We start from the raw sequence: 24876 nt of genomic DNA on the forward strand, positions 1-24876 counted from the left end.
ATGTATCTGTTCTGTCACCATTCTTGTCTATAGAGAACAGCACAAACAGACCTGAATAAAACATGTCTCTGTTCTGTCACCATTCTTGTCTATAGAGAACAGCACAAACAAACCTGAATAAAACATGTATCTGTTCTGTCACCATTCTTGTCTATAGAGAACAGCATAAACAGACCTGAATAAAACATGTATCTGTTCTGTCACCATTCTTGTCTATAGAGAACAGCATAAACAGACCTGAATAAAACATGTATCTGTTCTGTCACCATTCTTGTCTATAGAGAACAGCATAAACAAACCTGAATAAAACATGTATCTGTTCTGTCACCATTCTTGTCTATAGAGAACAGCACAAACAGACCTGAATAAAACATGTATCTGTTCTGTCACCATTCTTGTCTATAGAGAACAGCACAAACAGACCTGAATAAAACATGTATCTGTTCTGTCACCATTCTTGTCTATAGAGAACAGCACAAACAGACCTGAATAAAACATGTATCTGTTCTGTCACCATTCTTGTCTATAGAGAACAGCACAAACAGACCTGAATAAAACATGTATCTGTTTTGTTACCATTCTTGTCTATAGAGAACAGCACAACAAACCTGAATAAAACATGTATCTGTTCTGTCACCATTCTTGTCTATAGAGAACAGCACAAACAGACCTGAATAAAACATGTATCTGTTCTGTCACCATTCTTGTCTATAGAGAACAGCACAAACAAACCTGAATAAAACATGTATCTGTTCTGTCACCATTCTTGTCTATAGAGAACAGCACAAACAGACCTGAATAAAACATGTATCTGTTCTGTCACCATTCTTGTCTATAGAGAACAGCACAAACAGACCTGAATAAAACATGTTTCTGTTCTGTCACCATTCTTGTCTATAGAGAACAGCACAAACAGACCTGAATAAAACATGTTTCTGTTTTGTTACTATTCTTGTCTATAGAGAACAGCACAAACAAACCTGAATAAAACATGTATCTGTTCTGTCACCATTCTTGTCTTTAGAGAACAGCACAAACAGACCTGAATAAAACATGTATATGTTCTGTCACCATTCTTGTCTATAGAGAACAGCACAAACAAACCTGAATAAAACATTATCTGTTCTGTCACCATTCTTGTCTATAGAGAACAGCACAAACAAACCTGAATAAAACATGTATCTGTTTTGTTACCATTCTTGTCTATAGAGAACAGCACAAACAGACTTGAATAAAACATGTATCTGTTCTGTCACCATTCTTGTCTATAGAGAACAGCACAAACAAACCTGAATAAAACATGTATCTGTTTTGTTACCATTCTTGTCTATAGAGAACAGCACAAACAAACCTGAATAAAACATGTATCTGTTCTGTCACCATTCTTGTCTATAGAGAACAGCACAAACAGACCTGAATAAAACATGTATCTGTTCTGTCACCATTCTTGTCTATAGAAAACAGCACAAACAAACCTGAATAAAACATGTATCTGTTCTTTCACCATTCTTGTCTATAGAGTACAGCACAAACAGACCTGAATAAAACATGTATCTGTTCTGTCACCATTCTTGTCTATAGAGAACAGCACAAGCAGACCTGAATAAAACATGTATCTGTTCTGTCACCATTCTTGTCTATAGAGAACAGCACAAACAGACCTGAATAAAACATGTATCTGTTCTGTCACCATTCTTGTCTATAGAGAACAGCACAAACAAACCTGAATAAAACATGTATCTGTTCTGTCACCATTCTTGTCTATAGAGAACAGCACAAACAGACCTGAATAAAACATGTATCTGTTCTGTCACCATTCTTGTCTATAGAGAACAGCACAAACAGACCTGAATAAAACATGTATCTGTTCTGTCACCATTCTTGTCTATAGAGAACAGCACAAACAGACCTGAATAAAACATGTCTCTGTTCTGTCACCATTCTTGTCTATAGAGAACAGCATAAACAGACCTGAATAAAACATGTCTTTGTTTTGTTACCATTCTTGTCTATAGAGAACAGCACAAACAAACCTGAATAAAACATGTATCTGTTCTGTCACCATTCTTATCTATAGAGAACAGCATAAACAGACCTGAATAAAACATGTATCTGTTCTGTCACCATTCTTGTCTATAGAGAACAGCACAAACAGACCTGAATAAAACATGTATCTGTTCTGTCACCATTCTTGTCTATAGAGAACAGCACAAACAGACCTGAATAAAACATGTATCTGTTCTGTCACCATTCTTGTCTATAGAGAACAGCACAAACAGACCTGAATAAAACATGTCTCTGTTCTGTCACCATTCTTGTCTATAGAGAACAGCATAAACAGACCTGAATAAAACATGTCTCTGTTTTGTTACCATTCTTGTCTATAGAGAACAGCACAAACAAACCTGAATAAAACATGTATCTGTTCTGTCACCATTCTTATCTATAGAGAACAGCATAAACAGACCTGAATAAAACATGTATCTGTTCTGTCACCATTCTTGTCTATAGAGAACAGCACAAACAGACCTGAATAAAACATGTATCTGTTCTGTCACCATTCTTGTCTATAGAGAACAGCACAAACAGACCTGAATAAATACATGTATCTGTTCTGTCACCATTCTTATCTATAGAGAACAGCACAAACAGACCTGAATAAATACATGTACCTGTTCTGTCACCATTCTTATCTATAGAGAACAGCACAAACAGACCTGAATAAATACATGTATCTGTTCTGTCACCATTCTTATCTATAGAGAACAGCACAAACAGACCTGAATAAATACATGTACCTGTTCTGTCACCATTCTTATCTATAGAGAACAGCACAAACAGACCTGAATAAAAACATGTATCTGTTCTGTCAGCATTCTTGTCTTTAGAGAACAGCACAAACAGACCTGAATAAAAACATGTATCTGTTCTGTCACAATTCTTATCTATAGAGAACAGCACAAACAGACCTGAATAAAACATGTATCTGTTCTGTCACCATTCTTGTCTATAGAGAACAGCACAAACAGACTTGAATAAAACATGTATCTGTTCTGTCACCATTCTTATCTATAGAGAACAGCACAAACAGACCTGAATAAATACATGTACCTGTTCTGTCACCATTCTTATCTATAGAGAACAGCACAAACAGACCTGAATAAAAACATGTATCTGTTCTGTCAGCATTCTTGTCTTTAGAGAACAGCACAAACAGACCTGAATAAAAACATGTATCTGTTCTGTCACAATTCTTATCTATAGAGAACAGCACAAACAGACCTGAATAAAACATGTATCTGTTCTGTCACCATTCTTGTCTATAGAGAACAGCACAAACAGACTTGAATAAAACATGTATCTGTTCTGTCACCATTCTTGTCTATAGAGAACAGCACAAACAGACCTGAATAAAACATGTATCTGTTCTGTCACCATTCTTGTCTATAGAGAACAGCACAAACAAACCTGAATAAAACATGTTTCTGTTCTGTCACCATTCTTGTCTATAGAGAACAGCACAAACAAACCTGAATAAAACATGTATCTGTTCTGTCACCATTCTTGTCTATAGAGAACAGCATAAACAGACCTGAATAAAACATGTATCTGTTCTGTCACCATTCTTGTCTTTAGAGAACAGCACAAACAGACCTGAATAAAACATGTATATGTTCTGTCACCATTCTTGTCTATAGAGAACAGCACAAACAAACCTGAATAAAACATGTATCTGTTCTGTCACCATTCTTGTCTTTAGAGAACAGCACAAACAGACCTGAATAAAACATGTATCTGTTCTGTCACCATTCTTGTCTTTAGAGAACAGCACAAACAGACCTGAATAAAACATGTATATGTTCTGTCACCATTCTTGTCTATAGAGAACAGAACAAACAAACCTGAATAAAACATGTATCTGTTCTGTCACCATTCTTGTCTTTAGAGAACAGCACAAACAGACCTGAATAAAACATGTATCTGTTCTGTCACCATTCTTGTCTATAGAGAACAGCACAAACAAACCTGAATAAAACATGTATCTGTTCTGTCACCATTCTTGTCTATAGAGAACAGCACAAACAAACCTGAATAAAACATGTATCTGTTCTGTCACCATTCTTGTCTATAGAGAACAGCACAAACAAACCTGAATAAAACATGTTTCTGTTCTGTCACCATTCTTGTCTATAGAGAACAGCACAAACAAACCTGAATAAAACATGTATCTGTTCTGTCACCATTCTTGTCTGTAGAGAACAACACAAACAGACCTGAATAAGTACATGTATCTGTTCTGTCACCATTCATGTCTATAGAGGACATCACAAACAGACCTAAATAAGTACATGTATTTGTTTTGTCACCATTCTTGTCTATAGGGAACAGCACAAACATACCTGAATAAATACATGTATCTGTTTTGTCACCATTCTTGTCTATAGAGAACAACACAAATAGACCTGAATAAAACATGTATCTGTTCTGTCACCATTCTTGTCTATAGAGAACAGCACAAACAAACCTGAATAATACATGTATCTGTTCTTTCACCATTCTTATCTATAGAGAACAGCACAAACAACACCATTCAAACATGTAACTGTTCTGTCACCATTCTTGTCTATAGAGAACAACACAAACAGACCTGAATAAATACATGGATCTGTTCTGTCACCATTCTTATCTATAGAGAACAGCACAAACAGACCTGAATAAATACATGTATCTGTTCTGTCACCATTCTTATCTATAGAGAACAGCACAAACAGACCTGAATAAATACATGTACCTGTTCTGTCACCATTCTTATCTATAGAGAACAGCACAAACAGACCTGAATAAATACATGTATCTGTTCTGTCACCATTCTTATCTATAGAGAACAGCACAAACAGACCTGAATAAATACATGTACCTGTTCTGTCACCATTCTTATCTATAGAGAACAGCACAAACAGACCTGAATAAAACATGTATCTGTTCTGTCAGCATTCTTGTCTATAGAGAACAGCACAAACAGACCTGAATAAATACATGTATCTGTTCTGTCACCATTCTTGTCTATAGAGAACAGCACAAACAGACTTGAATAAAACATGTATCTGTTCTGTCACCATTCTTGTCTATAGAGAACAGCACAAACAGACCTGAATAAATACATGTACCTGTTCTGTCACCATTCTTATCTATAGAGAACAGCACAAACAGACCTGAATAAAAACATGTATCTGTTCTGTCAGCATTCTTGTCTATAGAGAACAGCACAAACAGACCTGAATAAATACATGTATCTGTTCTGTCACCATTCTTGTCTATAGAGAACAGCACAAACAGACTTGAATAAAACATGTATCTGTTCTGTCACCATTCTTGTCTATAGAGAACAGCACAAACAGACCTGAATAAAAACATGTATCTGTTCTGTCGCCATTCTTGTCTATAGAGAACAGCACAAACAGACCTGAATAAAACATGTATCTGTTCTGTCACCATTCTTGTCTATAGAGAACAGCACAAACAAACCTGAATAAATACATGTACCTGTTTTGTCACCATTCTTATCTATAGAGAACAGCACAAACAAACCTGAATAAAACATGTATCTGTTCTGTCACCATTCTTGTCTGTAGAGAACAACACAAACATACCTGAATAAGTACATGTATCTGTTCTGTCACCATTCATGTCTATAGAGGACATCACAAACAGACCTAAATAAGTACATGTATTTGTTTTGTCACCATTCTTGTCTATAGGGAACAGCACAAACACACCTGAATAAATACATGTATCTGTTTTGTCACCATTCATGTCTATAGAGGACATCACAAACAGACCTAAATAAGTACATGTATCTGTTCTTTCACCATTCTTGTCTATAGAGAACAGCACAAACAACACCATTCAAACATGTAACTGTTCTGTCACCATTCTTGTCTATAGAGAACAGCACAAACAAACCTGAATAAAACATGTATCTGTTCTGTCACCATTCTTGTCTATAGAGAACAGCACAAACAGACCTGAATAAAACATGTATCTGTTCTGTCACCATTCTTGTCTATAGAGAACAGCACAAACAAACCTGAATAAAACATGTATCTGTTCTGTCACCATTCTTGTCTATAGAGAACAGCACAAACAGACCTGAATAAAACATGTATCTGTTCTGTCACCATTCTTGTCTATAGAGAACAGCACAAACAAACCTGAATAAAACATGTATCTGTTCTGTCACCATTCTTGTCTATAGAGAACAGCACAAACAAACCTGAATAAAACATGTATCTGTTCTGTCACCATTCTTGTCTATAGAGAACAGCACAAAGAACACCATTCAAACGAGTAAATGTTCTGTCATCATTCTTGTCTATAGAGAACAGTACATACAGCACCATAAATATATACATTGTACTTGTTATTGTTCGATCACTCTTCTCTTTTGCCGTCAGTGTTTCTATCAGTCTCTTTATCATTTAACAAATAAAACTATAAAATCAATCTATAAAAAGCTTTATGTTTTGATGAAGGTGATAACACATTTATTTAATTGTTTATAAATGCTTAGCCTTGAGTCTATTGGCCAGTCTGTCTCCTGTGTTAATAAAAATTCTCTACAGACATTTTCTGATGACAAAAAAAATAATTGCCCATAAATTGTCATCCTGGGGTTTCTATACCAAGGTTATATCACACTGATTTAGTTTGTAATCACCTCATATATAAGGTCATGAACAGATCTGAAGGGAGGGGAGGTATTGAAACCATATACAATCATTGTTATTCTTTCTACTTTTTTCAGCACTCATTGTACCAGGAACATTTTATCAAAGTTTTCTTAGCTTACAGTGTAAATAATTTTAGAGAATGATCAGTTATGTTTTATAATTGTTACATCAATCAATTGCATGCAGTGATGCAATTACAGACATAGTATTGGTCTTGTTTTTATAACTTTTAACCACTAAGTAGAAATTATAATTTTAAATTACCATTTCCAAGAAAAAAGGAATGATAGCCTAGAACTTATTAGTGCTGACAGTAGAAAAGCATAATGATTTATCTAAGTTTGAGCATACAGATGTACTCTAAAAAAAAAATGCTGTTTTTTCAAGATTTTTTTAAGGAAAGCAGGGCATTAAAATGCAAGTTGAGTTTCTTCAATAAAACATCATTGATTGGTGAACATCTTTGAATAGAAGCTGACATTTAAATCAATTGAGCAGAAACAGAATATTGAATTTAATTTATTTGAATATTCTAAAATTTTAAACTAGTTAGTGATAATTGAAAATCTTTACTTAAGATTGATTTCTTGTACTCATGATTAATATGCAAGTAGACATGTAATTTAAATAGGATGATCTCTGTCCAAAGTCATAATTTATAAATTGTCAAATAAGTCATTCATTCTGATATATCTTAACCTTGTGCCATGGAGGCTTTCCAAACCAAATGCAGTTTTTGCAGGGTTTTGTATTCTGGTATTTGATTTATGTGGATGTAGTCATAGTTGATTTTTATAATGATGAAGTCTTTAAAGTCTGTTAACAAGACATTCCCTCAGGACATTCAGAAAATAAACTTTATTCATGCTAAAATCCTTGAAAATATCAACTGACTTTCAAAGTTTTCATTTACAAACGACCAGTTTTCATCAAGTATAAATACAATACTTTCTAACACCTGGAAAAAACCCATAGAAGTTACCTGTTGTACAATGTATATATGTTTCTACAAACACTCTGTAACAAATGCTTAATTTGTATCTTCATCAAATCAAGTTTTATATCTTATCATTCTACTCTGATTGAGAAATTACAATACTGTAACAAAAAAACAGCTTGTTAATAATGTACCAGGGTTGTCCATGGGTACCTTGGAGATGACATTAAAGAGAGGTATTGGTGAAAATGTCTAGGAAAAATAGAAGTAACATGCATTCATTTCTTATATTTCAGATATCTGGTACTAGAACATGTGTCTGGTGGAGAATTATTTGATTATCTGGTGAAGAAAGGTCGACTCACACCAAAAGAGGCACGACGGTTCTTCAGACAAATTATCTCAGCTTTAGACTTCTGTCACAGTCATAACATATGGTAAGGTTGGATGCCACCAAACAGAGTTAGGAAAAAGCCATTACACTGTTGCATGTGCTTACCTCAAAATCCATTTTAAAATAATGTGGAAGCATTGCCATAAAACATCAAATATCCATCAAAGTCAAAGCTACGTGTATTTTAAAAGAATCTGGAGGTCACAGCACAGCCTTTAACCATGAGCCAACCCAATACTGTAAAATATATTATAAAATGCCTCACATGAAATAAACAATGTCTTTTTTATACTTATATTACAAAAAATGTATATTTATATAAGGGTCACATGCTATTCTTTGAAAGTCATCTCAATGTGCATTACAAGTTGTCTAGTCCCAAAATATCAGTCAATGTTGATACTTTATAAAATTTCATGTTTTTTTTTTATTGGTTCATGTATATGGTACTTTGTCATTCTTATATATAGATAATGTTATAAATGAAATTTGACAGTGAGTTAATTTGGTGGGAATGAATTAGGCAGTAATTAAATGCCTCTTTGTCTGTGGTATACTTTATAATACGTTTTGTATTTGTCATTGCACTCTTCTATCAGGTCATTAATTATAGAATCAATCTTTAATTTCAATGTTGGTAACAAGTGATTTAATTTGATTTTGCGTAGTATAAATAGTTCAATGACAATTGGTTTTCTTTTGTGGTATTCGATCATTTCTGTCACTCTGGTCAGACCTATTACCCTTGTCATCATGGTCTAGCTAATAACCAACTATTGATCTCTAGTTTACAGTCAATAGAGGTTGTCAAACCCTTTTATTCTTTGAAAGAAAAAGACAAATGTGTTCAATAAAAGATTGGCATCATTTGAATTGAGATAGTTATCCATGTAGCAGGAAATCTAAAATGGCATATGTCTGCTGGGGGCAATATTTTAATGGTGTAATTATTTTATAATTTTTTTTTTTGCTGTCATTTTATTATTGGTTAAATGTTCTTGTGTATATTATTAGAGAGGGTACAATTTTAAGGTTATATAAGAAAGAATTACACAAGGCAAAATCCCATAAAAATATATAAGATTAGAATTACTGTGATTGACTTATTGCTGTTCTTAATCATTACAGTTTCTACTCTTCCATTAGGTCAAAAGGCAATCAAAATAAACTTAATCCATCAAGCGATTATTCAACTTATTTAGAAGCTGTTTAGATATGATAGCTTGGAAGTTCCTCAAGGAATGAACAGAGGAGTGTGGAAAAAAAGTTCTTAAATAAAAAAAATTATATAAATGTGAGCGATTCAAAATTGTTTTTTTTTGTCCCAGCGTATTGCATTTTTGGGGACATGGAAATACTATGCATCTGTCCGTTTGTTCTTCTGTCCATTTGTCATACCATCCTTGTGTCCGTCCGTTCTTCCATCGGTCCATCCTGTCTTCTTAGCGCTCTCTGAGTATAATTCTTGGCAGATTTTTATAAAATAGGTTAATATCAGCAATATCTCCTACAACTTCTATTATCATGTTAGATAAAACTTTTTTTAAAGAGCTATGCCCCTTGGAAATGTTACATTTATGGAAAATGGCCTTGTTAGAGTTCTCAGATTTTATATCAGCTATATCTCGAACAAGATTTATAATAGTGGACGATTGAATGTTAGATTGAATAGTTATGCCCCTTAGAAATATAAAGTATGAGCAAAGTGGGGGACATTGGAACTCTGTTCTCTTATTTTCTTACAAATGTGTTTTATGCTTTATTTCAGTCACCGTGATCTCAAACCAGAGAATTTACTTCTGGATGACAAAAATAATATACGGGTAGCTGACTTTGGTATGGCATCATTACAAGTGGAAGGATCCATGTTAGAAACTAGCTGCGGGTAAATTAATTAAGAAAAATTTAGTAACTTGTTACAGCTCAATTGGTTTTAAGTTTGGAAATGCTTTAAGTCTAATCTGTCACTCACATTGAAGTTTGAAAAGAATAATCTTGGGGAAAATTTTCAGATCAGTGCAGCATGCCAAAGTTGTGTGCCGAGACTTTGACTTAGTGTTATTTGATTACTTGACCTTGAATTGAATTTTGAGACACCTTTTAACTTTAATCATAGATTTTTATCACTTAAGTTTGGGTTGAGATTAATTGTGTTAATCAGCTTATGGATCCCAAAAACCAGGATCTTTGGCTATATTGTTCCTGAAATAATATTTGTAAAACTTAAACTAAAGGCAACTCATTTATCTTTAATTAATAACATATAATTATAACACAGGTCACCTCATTATGCCTGTCCAGAGGTCATAAGGGTAAGATTGACCAATCAGAAGCATGGTATTTTGATGTCGTGAATGATGTATTTGTGTCTTCTTTGAACATTAATTTTACCAAGTCATCTTTTGTTGGTCAAATATTTTTACACATATAATTTTAACTCCGCATTTTTATAGATTTTGTGTATTGATTTGCATTATGTTTCTTGTGTTTTTTGTTTTATTTTGCTTCACCCATTCAATTGAAAGAAAAGTTATGTGGAATATTTCAAAGACCCACTATTAATGAAGTTCTAAACCTTATTCTTAAAAGACATGTTTGTATGATGCTTATATGCAATGCTGGTGATTTTGAGAAAAAAATAATTGAATAAATTATAAGCATTCTACCCAGTTAAACAACCTCTGTTTGCATAATTTTAGAAAGTATTCACTCCTGAATTTATTCAGTTTTTAGTTTATTTTAAAAAGAATTAATAGAGTATTCTGGGGTTCATGTCTGTGGCCCTTTCACAGTCAGTTCTCAGATTAAATCTATAGATAGCCTTATGATTTTATGTTACTAGATTGAGATGGATAGTAGTAGACTATTGTAGGGTCCTTTTCTGTTGGCCCTTTCACAGTCAGTTCTCAGAAAAAAATCTATTTACAGCTATTTAATTTCATGTACTTACTATGTGTAACTGACTTAAAACAACCTAGTATTTTGATGTTTATTACAATATTTTAGACCTATATATATCAATATTTCATCAGCACGTACACCCTTAGTTTTTTCTTATTGTAAGTTGGGCTATATAGAAACAAAAACAAACCTTTTTTTTTTGCAATGGAAAAAAAACCTTTAGTGCAATGGGTTACCAATATGTGTTAAACAATGGACCGATCTTGTACATTGTTGAATGAATAATACCTTTAGTTGTATATGTTGAGTGTCTTAATTTTATCAAATAATAAGTGAAATTCATAACTTGATGGGTGGTTCTATGTGCCGTACACCATGGACAGGTCTTGTAGGCATAACTACCTTTAGTAATATATGTTTAAAGTGTTTTGGAAAAGTTTAATAATTGCTGGGTACATTTGTTAGTTTTGCCAAAAAATTGATTGAAATTGGAAATACATCAAATTGATTGAAATCTGTTATTAAAATGTGCATGATGATGGTAAAATTGTTAGTCTTAAGTCATTACCATTTTATATGCAGTCACAAATTTTGCTTGCTGAAAGCATTGCATTTCCAAATCTAATGCACCGTTGATATAAAAAGTGATTGACAATAAATCTATACATTGCATTGAAACATGACGCACATCCATAAATAATTTTTACTTCTCTATATCAATGTTTAAGTGAATGTAATTGACAAAGAAGAAACAAAACCACTAAACAGAACATTATAACATAAGACAGTATAATGAATAGAAATTATCCATAAATTATTTGAGGAAATTGTGATGAGGAAACAATCATTATTGTCAATCTGTTATCTACTAAAATCAATAGAAAATTGTTTATGTGATATATGGCATTTACAATACACAATTATACAGTGGTTTTCTGCCATGTCTATTTATGTGTTAGTATTCTCTCACTCTAAGATAATGATTTTTTTAGACATTGTTGGTTAACTGAACAAGGGACTTTTAAGAAACATTTAATAGGGAAAGCCTCTTGGAGTTGCAGATGTTATATGTGCCAAGGCTGGGGAAATTTGAATATTGTTCTTTTATTTTGTTTGATTTTTAGATTTGAATGTTGTCTGTAGTTTTAGTTTGTGCACATGGATATTTAGTTTTTGTAGAAGAATTTAGATTTTCTTGTGAGTGCACATTGCATGTATTACAGAATGATTTTAAAAGGCTTATTTGTGTGGCTTATATCGTCATGAGTTAACCATGGTATCTGCAGCAAGATATGTTGAAGAGCTATCAAATAATTTTTCAAGTGTGGGAGATCGTTGTTTTTACCCTGACTAGGTCAAATTTAAGACTTTAAAATTGATATTTACAGCTTCTCTGTAAAGCATATTTTCAAGAGTATAAGCAAAATCTGGTCAACTTGGAGTCTCGATTAATGTGATCAGAATGTCTTCCTGCTAACTGTTATATTGTGAACTAACACATTGAAAATACACTCAGCATGTTGTTCTTGAAGAAAGTAGGGATAAAATTCATATTACATTAATAATTTTTTAGTTGACTGTTAATGTATATATTGTATAGATAAATTTTGACAGCAAAATATACCTTTATGCTGAGTGTATAATGTGATTTTGATAAAAAGACCAGTATTTATTATTTATAGAATAGAAAAAAATTGCAAATTACTCAATGATGCAATAAAAATAATGGAATATGAGATGGATGCCCCATGTGAAAAATGCAATGAATTTAAATTTTGTATTACCATATTTGAAAGGGAAAGAATTTGTTTTTAACAGCTGATTTGTGAAGTGTTGAACTAAACTAGACAGTTAAATGCAGCATCAGCATTTCTGTTACTAGACAATAATTGTCAAGTCATCAATCAGAATTTATTTAAACTTTGGTAGAAATTGTATCTGGAATTCCAATGACCCCTATTGATTTCTCAAGGTCAAGGTTACAGTAGCTATAATAAACACTGACATTTTAGGATATTTTGATTTATTTGATAAATGTTGATCCATATATTCAATCTTAATGAAATTTAGAATGAACATGCACCATGGAGAGATTTGTTAATTGATGTCACTAATACCAAAACAAATGTCACAGGGTTAAAACTTTGATTTTTAAATTGAACTTTTTACTTATCTATAAACTTTACATTATAAATAAGGAATAAACTGTTTATGCCTACTGCCTTTTAAGGCTACATTTTATGATATTTTATGTAGAGCATCTTTAAAACTAATGTGTCCTGTAAGGTTAATTGACCTTCCAATGACTTTGATGTTTAACTTTCTGGGAAGCTATTAATTTTTTTCTATTATGAAGTTATTATGTACTTGATGAACATTTCTTTATAGAAACTTGTATGTTTGATGAAAAGGAGAAGGTTCAGTAAGACCCCTTTTTGGCCCCAAAATATAGCAGTTTTACAAAATTGTGCAAATGTAATCGTCAAGCTATTTGTTGGACAGTAGAATGATTCTGCTACATAAATATGGGCTGTTTTTGACAATACAATGCACATATACCCGGTACGAGCTTCATTAAGTCATGCATAATTACTGAAATCTTCACAATTTTAGCATTTTAGTTAAATTTTAGACGGTTTCCGTCTTAAATGAAAGTGGCCGCATTCGTGTTCATTCATAATATTGAAATGTAAGTTGTATTTGATGATAATACATAATATATATAAAGGTTGAGGATGAACACGGATGCGGCCACTTTCGTTTTTGACAAAAACCATCTGAAAAATGACGATTTTTGGCATATTTGATAGATTTTTCATATTTAAGCTTGAATAGGAGCGTTTTTAATGACTTTTAATCAGTTCAAATCTGTCACATAAACTAATTCAATCAATTGAAATAGACACTTAAGTGTTTAAAAAGTGTCTAAAATATTTCGTAAGATGAACTTAAAAATTGAGACCAAAATCGGCCCTTACCGGACCTACTCCTTTGTGATTGTTTCAGTGAATTAACTTTTTTAGCTCACCTGTCCCGAAGGGACAAGTGAGCTTATGCCATCACTTGGCGTCCTTCGTCGTCCGTCGTCTGTCGTCGTCTGTCGTCTGTCGTCGTAAACTATTTCAAGAATCTTCTCCTCTGAAACTACTGGGCCAAATACTTTCAAACTTTAACTGAATGTTCCTTAGGGTATCTAATTTATAAATTGTATCCGAAGTTTTGATCTATCAACAAACATGGTCGCCATTGCTAAAAATAGAACATAGGGGTCAAATGCAGTTTTTGGCTTATAACTCAAAAACCAAAGCATTTAGAGCAAATCTGACATGGGTAATATTGTTTATCAGGTCAAGATCTATCTGCCCTGAAATTTTCAGATGAATCAGTCAACCCGTTGTTGGGTTGCTGCCCCTGAATTGGTAATTTTAAGGAAATTTTGCTGTTTTTGGTTATCTTGAATATTATTATAGATAGAGATAAACTGTAAACAGGAATAATGTTCAGCAAAGTAAGATTTACAAATAAGTTAACATGACGGAAATGGTCAGTTGACCCCTTTAGGAGTTATTGCCCTTTATAGTCAATTTTTAACCATTTTTCGTAAATCTTAGTAATCTTTTACAAAAATCTTCTCCTCTGAAACTACTGGGCCAAATACTTCCAAACTTTAACTGAATGTTCCTTATGGTATGTAGTTTGTAAATTGTATCCGAAGTTATGATCTATCAACAAACATGGTCGCCATTGCTAAAAATAGAACATAGGGGTCAAATGCAGTTGTTGGCTTATAACTCAAAAACCAAAGCATTTAGAGCAAATCTGACATGGGTAATATTGTTTATCAGGTCAAGATCTATCTGCCCTGAAATTTGCAGATGAATCAGACAACCTGTTGTTGGGTTGCTGCCCCTGAATTGATAATTTTAAGGAAATTTTGCTGTTTTTGTTTATTATCTTGAATATAATTATAGATAGAAATAAACTGTAAACAGCAATAATGTTCAGCAAAGTAAGATCTTCAATTAAGTCAAATTGACCAAAATTGTCAATTGACAACTTAAGGAGTTATTGCCCTTTAAAGACTTTTTTCACAATTTGTTCATCATGTTGACTTACTTTAAAAAATCTTCTCCTTTGAAACTGCTGTATCAATTTCAGCCAAACTTAGGCTAAATGAGTTTCAGAGTATCTAGTATAAATTTTATATTTTATTTCCTTGTATGTCAAGAAACATAGCTCCTATGGCTAAAATAGAACATAGGAGAAAATGATTATTTTTTTTGGCTTTTGAAGAAAATAGGACGATCCAAAAAACATTTAAATAAATTGAAAAGCCAAAATAATCATTAATGAGAGATTTAACCAAAAGAATTAAGGTGAGCGATTCAGGCTCTTGAGAGCCTCTTGTTTCTTATTACAGGGAGAAAAGTATGATGGCAGAAGGGCGGATGTTTGGAGTTGTGGTGTTATACTTTATGCATTATTAGTTGTAAGTGTTATCACCAAATTAAAAGATGGAGCACTGCAATCCTTTTGTGGTAGATGTGAGCAGCTGAGACCTTATTACTTGAGGGCCAAGAAACAGTCATATTTACCTGACACACCTAATCTGAATGGTTACTGACCATAATGGAAGATTGGGATTTAGGTCACAAATATTTTTATGCCCCTGCTGTACCAGAGGGGTCATTGAGTCTTACCCTTGTCTGTGCGTCCCAAACTTGGTTTTCATTCTCAAACTTTAGTTTGCCTCAGCCAAATGTTATGAAACTGATACAAAATACTTATTACCACAAAGAACAGATCAATTTTGAGTTTTGGTGGCATCACTTTTTAAACGTTCTAGAGTTATGCCACTTCAAAAATTTGAAAAATTGCTGAAATTTTTGTTCCTGTTCTCTTACTTTAGTTTGGTGCATCCAAACTTTTATACAATGCTTAATACCACAAAACTTGGATCAAGTAAAAATTTGGGTAGCGTTTCTTTTGCTGTTCTTCAGTTATGTCTGTTTATAACTTTATTTATATGCAAGTTGGGGCATATGTGTCCAATTGAAACATTCAACTATATGATACTTTCATTTAATCTTTATCCTTTAGACTTGAATTTAAAAGGGAAAATTATCAGATCCTTTTAATTCAAGTGTGGACACATGATCTGTATTCAAAACAGAAATATGTTCCTGGACTTTCTTCTTGTGCATTACTGTCAGAATTCTTGTTTACAGTTAATGTTTATTAGATAATGTATTAACTTTTTAGAAATGAACTTAAAATATGATTCATAATGCTTTGTGTTTTCAAACCTTAAAGATTTTATTTTGTTTTTTTAATTTTTTTTGCAGGGAGCACTTCCTTTTGATGATGACAATCTTAGGCAGCTTTTAGAAAAAGTGAAAAAAGGCGTATTTCACATTCCACATTTTGTTCCGCCTGACTGCCAGAATTTATTACGAGGGATGATAGAAGTAGATCCAGAAAAACGATTAACAGTATGGATTATAGTTCATTTTCAGTTATGTGGAAAAGCAGGGGCCATCAGTCATTTGATACATAGGTTGAAGTTGGTGGCCAATGAAATTATGCAGAATGGCCAAAATCTCTTTCCAATCTTTCATTATGACATAAATAAAAATAGGATGCATATATTTCCCTAAAAGATGACACAGTCTTCCTTCCCTGCTGTAGTCTAAAAAGCTGACAATTATGCTTCCATTTCTATTTAGGGCTTTGCTATATCAGTATATAATAGAAAAACTGAGGATATGGGGTCTCCATCCATGACTCAAAATCTACATGTACAACTAAAAATACACAAAGAGCAAAGGGATCATGCTTTTATTGCTGTTCTTCATCTCAAAGTCATAATAAGGCGTTCAACACGGAGCAAATTTTTTTTTAAAAACTCACATTTCACTGCAAGTTTAAGATGGCCATACCACTGGTTATAGTGGAATTCTGTTTCAAAATGACAATGATTTGAAAGACATATCAACACCTTATCATCCGATCCTGTCAAACAAGAACATACTGGAATGTAAACATAATGTTAAGAATGAAAAATTAAAATTTAAAAAAGAATAATAACATTTTCTTTTTCTTCAGTTAGAAGATATTCATCGACATCCATGGGTGATAGCGTAAGTATCTTAGAAATGAAAAAATGCTGTTGATATCGAAATGGTTGTAGTTATGTCACAAATAAACTCATAGAAAAATAAATACTCAAAATTGTGTGTTAAACTGTTAAGTTTTTGGTAGGAGTGCAGGAGTTCTAAATTTTATTATTATTTCATGCAGAATAGATACATTGTAGATAATTACCTAGTAGGCAAGTAAGTTAGCTGAATTTTGTTTAAATTAATTTAAACTGTTCCATCAACATATACAACATGGTTTGATAATTAAGTTGCATAGATTTTACACAACATTTCATAATTTTTGATAGACAGACAATCATTACAAGAAAATCCAAAATTATATTTTATTTCCAAACGAAATGCAACATCTTTAAATGCATGTGTTCTCCATGCTTCAATAATGCAAAGAAAATCAAATGAAAAGCTTGATTTAACTTTTAATTTCATGGTTATAGCTTCAAAATAAAATTATAAGAATTGAATACTTCTTTTTTGTAACCCTTAAGAGTTATATTATTGCTGACTGCACACATTTTGAGCATAATGGCTCTTCTGCATTTCATACAAAATGTGCTTGCCAACACTTAAAAAAAAACCACCCAATTAAATTACAAAAAAAATTATTCAAATCTTATTTAAAAATATTCTACTAAACATAAAACTACGTGTATAACACCTCCCCCTAAAAATTATTCTGTTATTTATTTTAAATCTCAGACTTACACAGCAGTTTCAAATTAAGTTTAAGTTAGATTAAGACTTTAATTTTTTTTTACATATTTTGATACTTCTTTGTCCAACAAAGCATTCTTTCTTAAGGTTTGAAATTCATTTCCAATGCCAGTTCTTATTTTTAGGATGTCATGTTCCAGTATTACAATAATAGATAAAATAAATTAATTGGATGAAACTTATTTATCTAGAATTTGATGGTGACTCAAATTATGATTGGTTTAGTTTATTTATGTTTTATTGATGATTATAGCTATTTTTGTGCATTTTTCCTTTGATCTTTTTTTGTGATAATTTTTCATATCATGCGTCTCACTTGAGATGGAAAATTATCCCTAGAAACTAAGGAGGCAGGTGGCGTTGCTAATTGACATGAAATTGACAATGTCGTCAGGCATAGGTAAAATAGCGATAAACAGATTATTATTGGTCATCTCAACTCGATTGCTTTTCTCATTGAGATGATCAACGATTATCTATTAATATTGGATGTGAATATTGAAACAAATGATCTTCACATGAAAGTTGCTGTGTGTTGAGTTAGATTTAGTTAGGGTTTTATACAAGAAATGATGTTATTTTAGGGGATCAAAACTAGAGTTTGAGATGGAACTCCCTGTTATACGAGCAGTACAGGTATACAATATCTACAAGGGAATGATGTTTGCCTTTTTGTTGGAATACAGAAAAATAGATAATCTATTCACAAGTGACTAAAAACATACTTTTTGTATTCCAATAAGAAGTTACTCTAACAGTCTTTCCATGTCCAAAAGCATGTGCATGTGTTGAACAGGGTTGAACATTAATTGTTATTGTTATGGTAACTCTTTGCATTGGAATGATGTTAATGATGGATATGTAGTTTAACTAATAAATAAAAATACCATGCAACAAAGCCAACATATGGATAAGGAAAATTTAGGTAAAGTTCCGTTGGAAAAATAAATACTTTCTTCCAAATCAAGAATGATCTTTGTTAGTTTCCTTGAGTTCATAAACTTAAAAAAATATATAGTTTAGATGGCTAAATAACCACTGAAATATTTTAATACCCATCCATTTAAGTCATGGTGTTTAATTAAACTTTTTGACAAAATTCCTGTTAGTACTTGTTGCATGGTATTAGTATCTGAATGTTATACAATTTGTTGAATGGTTATGATGTTGCATATTTGATGTTTTGTAGGGATTCACAAGGTCATATAGAATTAGAACAACCAGTAGCACAGATTGTGCAGGTATACATATACTAAGCTTTATTTTATTGTTAAAATCTTGGAAATATGTATTATCTGTGAAGCAGAAGGCGCAAGCTTGTCTAGTAATGGCTCGCCTCTGTCTGTCTGTCTGGCAGTATGTCTGTCAATCTATCTGTCTGTCCGAAAAAAATCGTTCGTCAAAGTTTTGTCAGCCTCAATTAAAGGAAATGGTTAAGTATTTGATCTGAAGTTAGATAATGTTGAGTTGTAGCAAGTAAGCAATTTTAACATCTGCCATGTGTCTACGTCCTATTTGTGAATAGTTTGAAAATTTTACCACACTGTATTTACAGTATAACCTGGCTAATCTGACACCTCAGTATTCCGATACCCTGCTTAATCGGACATTTTTAGCTCACCTGGCCCAAAAGGCCAAGTGAGCTTTTCCCATCACTTGGCGTCCGGCGTCCGGCGTCGTTAACTTTTACAAAAATCTTCTCCTCTGAAACTACTGGGCCAAATTTAACCAAACTTGGCCACAATCATCATTGGGGTATCTAGTTAAAAAAATGTGTGGCGTGACCTGGCCAACCAACCAAGATGGCCGCCATGGCTAAAAATAGAACATAGGGGTAAAATGCAGTTTTTGGCTTATAACTCAAAAACCAAAGCATTTAGAGCAAATCTGACATGGGGGTAAAAATGTTTATCAGGTCAAGATCTATCTGCCCTGAAATTTTCAGATGAATCAGTCAATCGGTTGTTGGGTTGCTGCCCCTGAATTGGTAATTTTGAGGAAATTTTGCTGTTTTTGGTTATTATCTTGAATATTATTATAGATAGAGATAAACTGTAAACAGCAATAATGTTCAGCAAAGTAAGATCTACAAATAAGTCAACATGTACGGTGACCTATAGTTGTTAATGTCTGTGTCATTTTGGTCTTTTGTGGATAGTTGTCTCATTGGCAATAATACCACATCTTTTTTTATATGACCAAAATGGTCAGTTGACCCAATAAGAAGTTATTGCCCTTTATAGTCAATTTTGAACAATTTTTTGTAAATTTTTGTAAATTTTTAGAATATATTTTCCACTGTAAATACTGGGCCAAGTTCATTGTAGATAATTGTAGCAAGAAGAATGTCCAGTAAAGTAAGATCTCCAAACACATCATGATCACCAAAACACAATTTTGTCATGAATTTATCTGTGTCCATTGTTGAATATGCACATAGACCAAGATGAGCAACACAGGCTCTTGAGAGCCTCTAGTTTAGTTCCCCCAGTGTGTGGGATTACACATGTTACACTATACATGGTTTGTGTGGGATTACACAGGTTACACTATACATGGTTTGTGGATGTTTTCTTGGCTGCAGTTGACAGGAATGATTAGTTACACTCCAGTATACATGTTACCTCAAGTAATTACATGCAGCGATGCAGGTCTAGGCTGTATTGGTCTTGTTTAGTTATGACTTGATTGAATAGTAATTATAGTCTAGTTGCATTTTGATGTTGAGTTTGGGCATGATTGTCAAGTTGTATTTTATGTATGTGTAAGATTTTGAAAAAGTGCATCACTAAATTATGAAATACAAGGGACGTGAATCACTGTGATGAATAATTTGGAGAAGAAAAAAATTGAGTAACAGTAAATTACTTTTTGTGGGTCATTCTGTCTACTTATTTTGTTTTGTTTAATCAGAATACTTTGTTTTGTAAAACTTGCAATATTGTAAAATTTACATGGAAAGGAACCTAACATCACAGAACCACTTTATATGATGTGCATGTGTGTACCGAGGTTAATTTTGAAGTTTCTTCCAGTACATCTTGATATTTGCAATTTCTGGATAAATTAGCAATTCAAAATCTACTAAAATTTGAAATGACTTGATTGTAATGTTTTTGCTGAATGCAAGGATCTTATTTTATCATTTATAAAGTTTTTTCAATCTATTTCTCATTTGCTTTCCATATATTGTACTGTAAAGCGGGTTATTTTCGCTGGTGTAAAATTTCACGATTTTCATTGAATAAGGTATACAAAACATTTTTGCGGTTAGTATTTTGGCAGATTCAAAACTTTTATCAATACCTTTGCATTTGCACTTTAAAATTGGTGATTTTGTTCTATCCACGAAAATAAGCCAAAATTTACACAACGCGAAAATTACCCGCTATACAGTACATTAGACACCAGAAATCTGTTAAGAATCAACATATGTGCGTGTTAAAAACCATTTTCCATTTTCAGACTTCCATAATACCAGATATACAAGATTTAGACCCTGATGTTTTATCAACTATGAGTTCTTTACAGTGCTTTAAAGATAAAGACAAATTAATACAGGAATTACTTAATTCCAAGTAAGTCTATTGAACCATATACATGTAATTACATAACCAGCATTGTAAATGCATACATAATAAAAGTGTTCAGATAGTATTTCATCTATCAAATGGCTGGTAATATACTTAGCCTACTGGCTTTGGCTTGTGGTAATCTGAGGCAGCACAGTTTAACAATAGAAACAAATTTAAAATGTATTGTAAAACATTTTCCAAGTACAGTTATTAAGGAGATTTGCTACTCGGTTTTAAAATAACAATCTTTTTAAAAGTCTGTTATGAATGATAGAATATATATAAATGAAGTAACTAAAAAAGCAGAAAACAATGATAGGCTTGTTTTCGAGATATATAAGCCATTGAAAATATATCAGGAAATTATTCTCTAGATTATTCATACATTTATCATTGGTACCTGTAATCTTTAAGCAACAAAATTTTCCCATCGATAAAACCTCAAGGTTCTGAATATCGGACAAAAAGGCAAAACAAGAGAAACCGAACATCCTTAAAACAATGTTTTTACGAATACAACAAGTAGAAAAAAAGCATTGATGAAAGCAACTGTCAAAAATTAAAAGTAGCTTTTGGTTTCACTGTATAGAATAAAATATAATTTAAATTAATTATTCAAAACCAAAGGGATAGTTGTACAGACAAACAATTCCATTAAATCAAAAAGATATTCTATAAATTAACACTGAAACAAGACATTAAATTGATATGTTGGAAGCTTGTTCACACAAACAATTGATATATAGTGTTAAAACCTTTTAATTCTGAACTATTTCGTCATTTGATATTACAATTTATTGATATTATGGTAGGATAATTTTACTATAACCTTGTTTGCAATGTTGTTTATTATTACATTTACAGACACAATACAGAAAAAGTAGTCTATTTTCTCCTCCTAGACAGAAAACTCAGGAATCCAAGCATTGAAGATGAAATTGATATCAAAACCAGATCTGAATCAGGTTCGTTATACATTAAAGATTAAGGTCATGTTGTATAACTATGACTTTATTTCTCTGCCATCATGCAAGGAATGTTGTGAAGCAAAAATGTGTGACTTAACCATCTGAGACATCATTATGGCTACCATCAACACTATATTTATCATTAGTTTCTAAGTTTCTCCTTAGGTCTAGTTCAGTACCTGCAATCGCCCTTCACTAAATTAATGGCCTCTATAGACAACATTCTCTTAAAAATTTGGCGTGATAACCCGTTTTTAACAAGAAATTTTTGTATCTGTGAAAGAATTTAGTAAAGGTTTAAATAAAAATGTGGTAACGAAACCCCTGACTAAATAATATACCAGTTAAACAAATTATTTTCATTGAAATCTAAAACATGACTACAGACACAGGCATAGAAAAGAAATTGTTAAATATACACACCTTAAGAAGGGTCTAAAGTGTGAAACTGACATATTGACAATTGATGCTGCCTAGAGTTATTGAAAGTAAGTTCCTTCAGGTAAATTTCTACAATAAAATAAGAAAATCTTTATTATTTAGGGGAAAAAAATCATCAAGGTAAGTGTTTTTAAATTTATCTATTAAATTTAATTTAGACAGATCTTTACTAACACTAGTTTGGATTTTTGATTAAATATATCCTCTGTATTCTGCCATTCTCAGATTTCCTCAGAGTTAGAGCTTTTTGGTTGGAAAGTTCAGTAATATCCATTGTCTATGCAACCTACAACAAACCACCCCTATTATCATCACTGGATTTGTACTCTTACTCTTATACCTCAGTCTATAACAACTGTCATTTCACCGATTTGTAAACTGTGAAACTGAATAGGATCTCACTGTATGTACTGTAAAATCTGTAATTTTCATCTTTCAATAATATATCAGTCCAAAATAACTATGATTTGTATATAGTCTAACTGAATAGGATCTCACTGTATGTACTGTAAAATCTGTAATTTTCATCTTTCACTAATATATCAGTCCAGAATAACTATGATTTGTAAATAGTCTAACTGAATAGGATCTCACTGTATGTACTGTAAAATCTGTAATTTTCATCTTTCACTAATATATCAGTCCAGAATAACTATGATTTGTAAATAGTCTAACTGAATAGGATCTCACTGTATGTACTGTAAAATCTGTAATTTTCATCTTTCACTAATATATCAGTCCAAAATAACTATGATTTGTATATAGTCTAACTGAATAGGATCTCACTGTATGTACTGTAAAATCTGTAATTTTCATCTTTCACTAATATATCAGTCCAAAATAACTATGATTTGTAAATAGTCTAACTGAATAGGATCTCACTGTATGTACTGTAAAATCTGTAATTTTCATCTTTCACTAATATATCAGTCCAAAATAACTATGATTTGTATATAGTCTAACTGAATAGGATCTCACTGTATGTACTGTAAAATCTGTAATTTTCATCTTTCACTAATATATCAGTCCAGAATAACTATGATTTGTAAATAGTCTAACTGAATAGGATCTCACTGTATGTACTGTAAAATCTGTAATTTTCATCTTTCAATAATATATCAGTCCAAAATAACTATGATTTGTAAATAGTCTAACTGAATAGGATCTCACTGTATGTACTGTAAAATCTGTAATTTTCATCTTTCACTAATATATCAGTCCAAAATAACTATGATTTGTATATAGTCTAACTGAATAGGATCTCACTGTATGTACTGTAAAATCTGTAATTTTCATCTTTCACTAATATATCAGTCCAGAATAACTATGATTTGTAAATAGTCTAACTGAATAGGATCTCACTGTATGTACTGTAAAATCTGTAATTTTCATCTTTCACTAATATATCAGTCCAAAATAACTATGATTTGTATATAGTCTAACTGAATAGGATCTCACTGTATGTACTGTAAAATCTGTAATTTTCATCTTTCACTAATATATCAGTCCAAAATAACTATGATTTGTATATAGTCTAACTGAATAGGATCTCACTGTATGTACTGTAAAATCTGTAATTTTCATCTTTCACTAATATATCAGTCCAGAATAACTATGATTTGTAAATAGTCTAACTGAATAGGATCTCACTGTATGTACTGTAAAATCTGTAATTTTCATCTTTCACTAATATATCAGTCCAGAATAACTATGATTTGTAAATAGTCTAACTGAATAGGATCTCACTGTATGTACTGTAAAATCTGTAATTTTCATCTTTCAATAATATATCAGTCCAAAATAACTATGATTTGTATATAGTCTAACTGAATAGGATCTCACTGTATGTACTGTAAAATCTGTAATTTTCATCTTTCACTAATATATCAGTCCAGAATAACTATGATTTGTAAATAGTCTAACTGAATAGGATCTCACTGTATGTACTGTAAAATCTGTAATCGTTATTTAACTCAATATCTCACTCCAGAATGACTGTGATTTGAAAAAAGTAAAACTGAGTAGGATCTCACTACATGTATATGTACTGTAAAATC

The 24876-nt window shown here is 32.1% G+C and overlaps 1 protein-coding gene across 8 annotated transcripts in view; it reads left to right on the top strand.

Annotated features, from left to right (window-relative positions):
• Nucleotides 1-24876, top strand: part of LOC139481082 (serine/threonine-protein kinase BRSK2-like) — a 66734-nt gene that overhangs the window by 28432 nt on the left and 13426 nt on the right. For 6 of the 8 annotated variants that reach the window (XM_071264160.1, XM_071264162.1, XM_071264166.1 and 3 more), the window contains exons 4-12: nt 7965-8105; nt 9831-9947; nt 10341-10374; nt 15384-15452; nt 16309-16455; nt 17069-17103; nt 19025-19076; nt 21301-21413; nt 22275-22375. In XM_071264160.1, the coding sequence (XP_071120261.1) occupies nt 7965-8105; nt 9831-9947; nt 10341-10374; nt 15384-15452; nt 16309-16455; nt 17069-17103; nt 19025-19076; nt 21301-21413; nt 22275-22375 (809 nt within the window). Of the gene's footprint in view, nt 1-7964; nt 8106-9830; nt 9948-10340; nt 10375-15383; nt 15453-16308; nt 16456-17068; nt 17104-18419; nt 18472-19024; nt 19077-21300; nt 21414-22274; nt 22376-24876 lie in introns of all 8 variants that reach the window. The other 2 variants (XM_071264161.1, XM_071264165.1) reach the window with 1 other exon arrangement.

Source organism: Mytilus edulis, chromosome 7 (genome assembly GCF_963676685.1).
Source record: "Mytilus edulis chromosome 7, xbMytEdul2.2, whole genome shotgun sequence".
Lineage (NCBI taxonomy): Eukaryota > Metazoa > Mollusca > Bivalvia > Mytilida > Mytilidae > Mytilus > Mytilus edulis.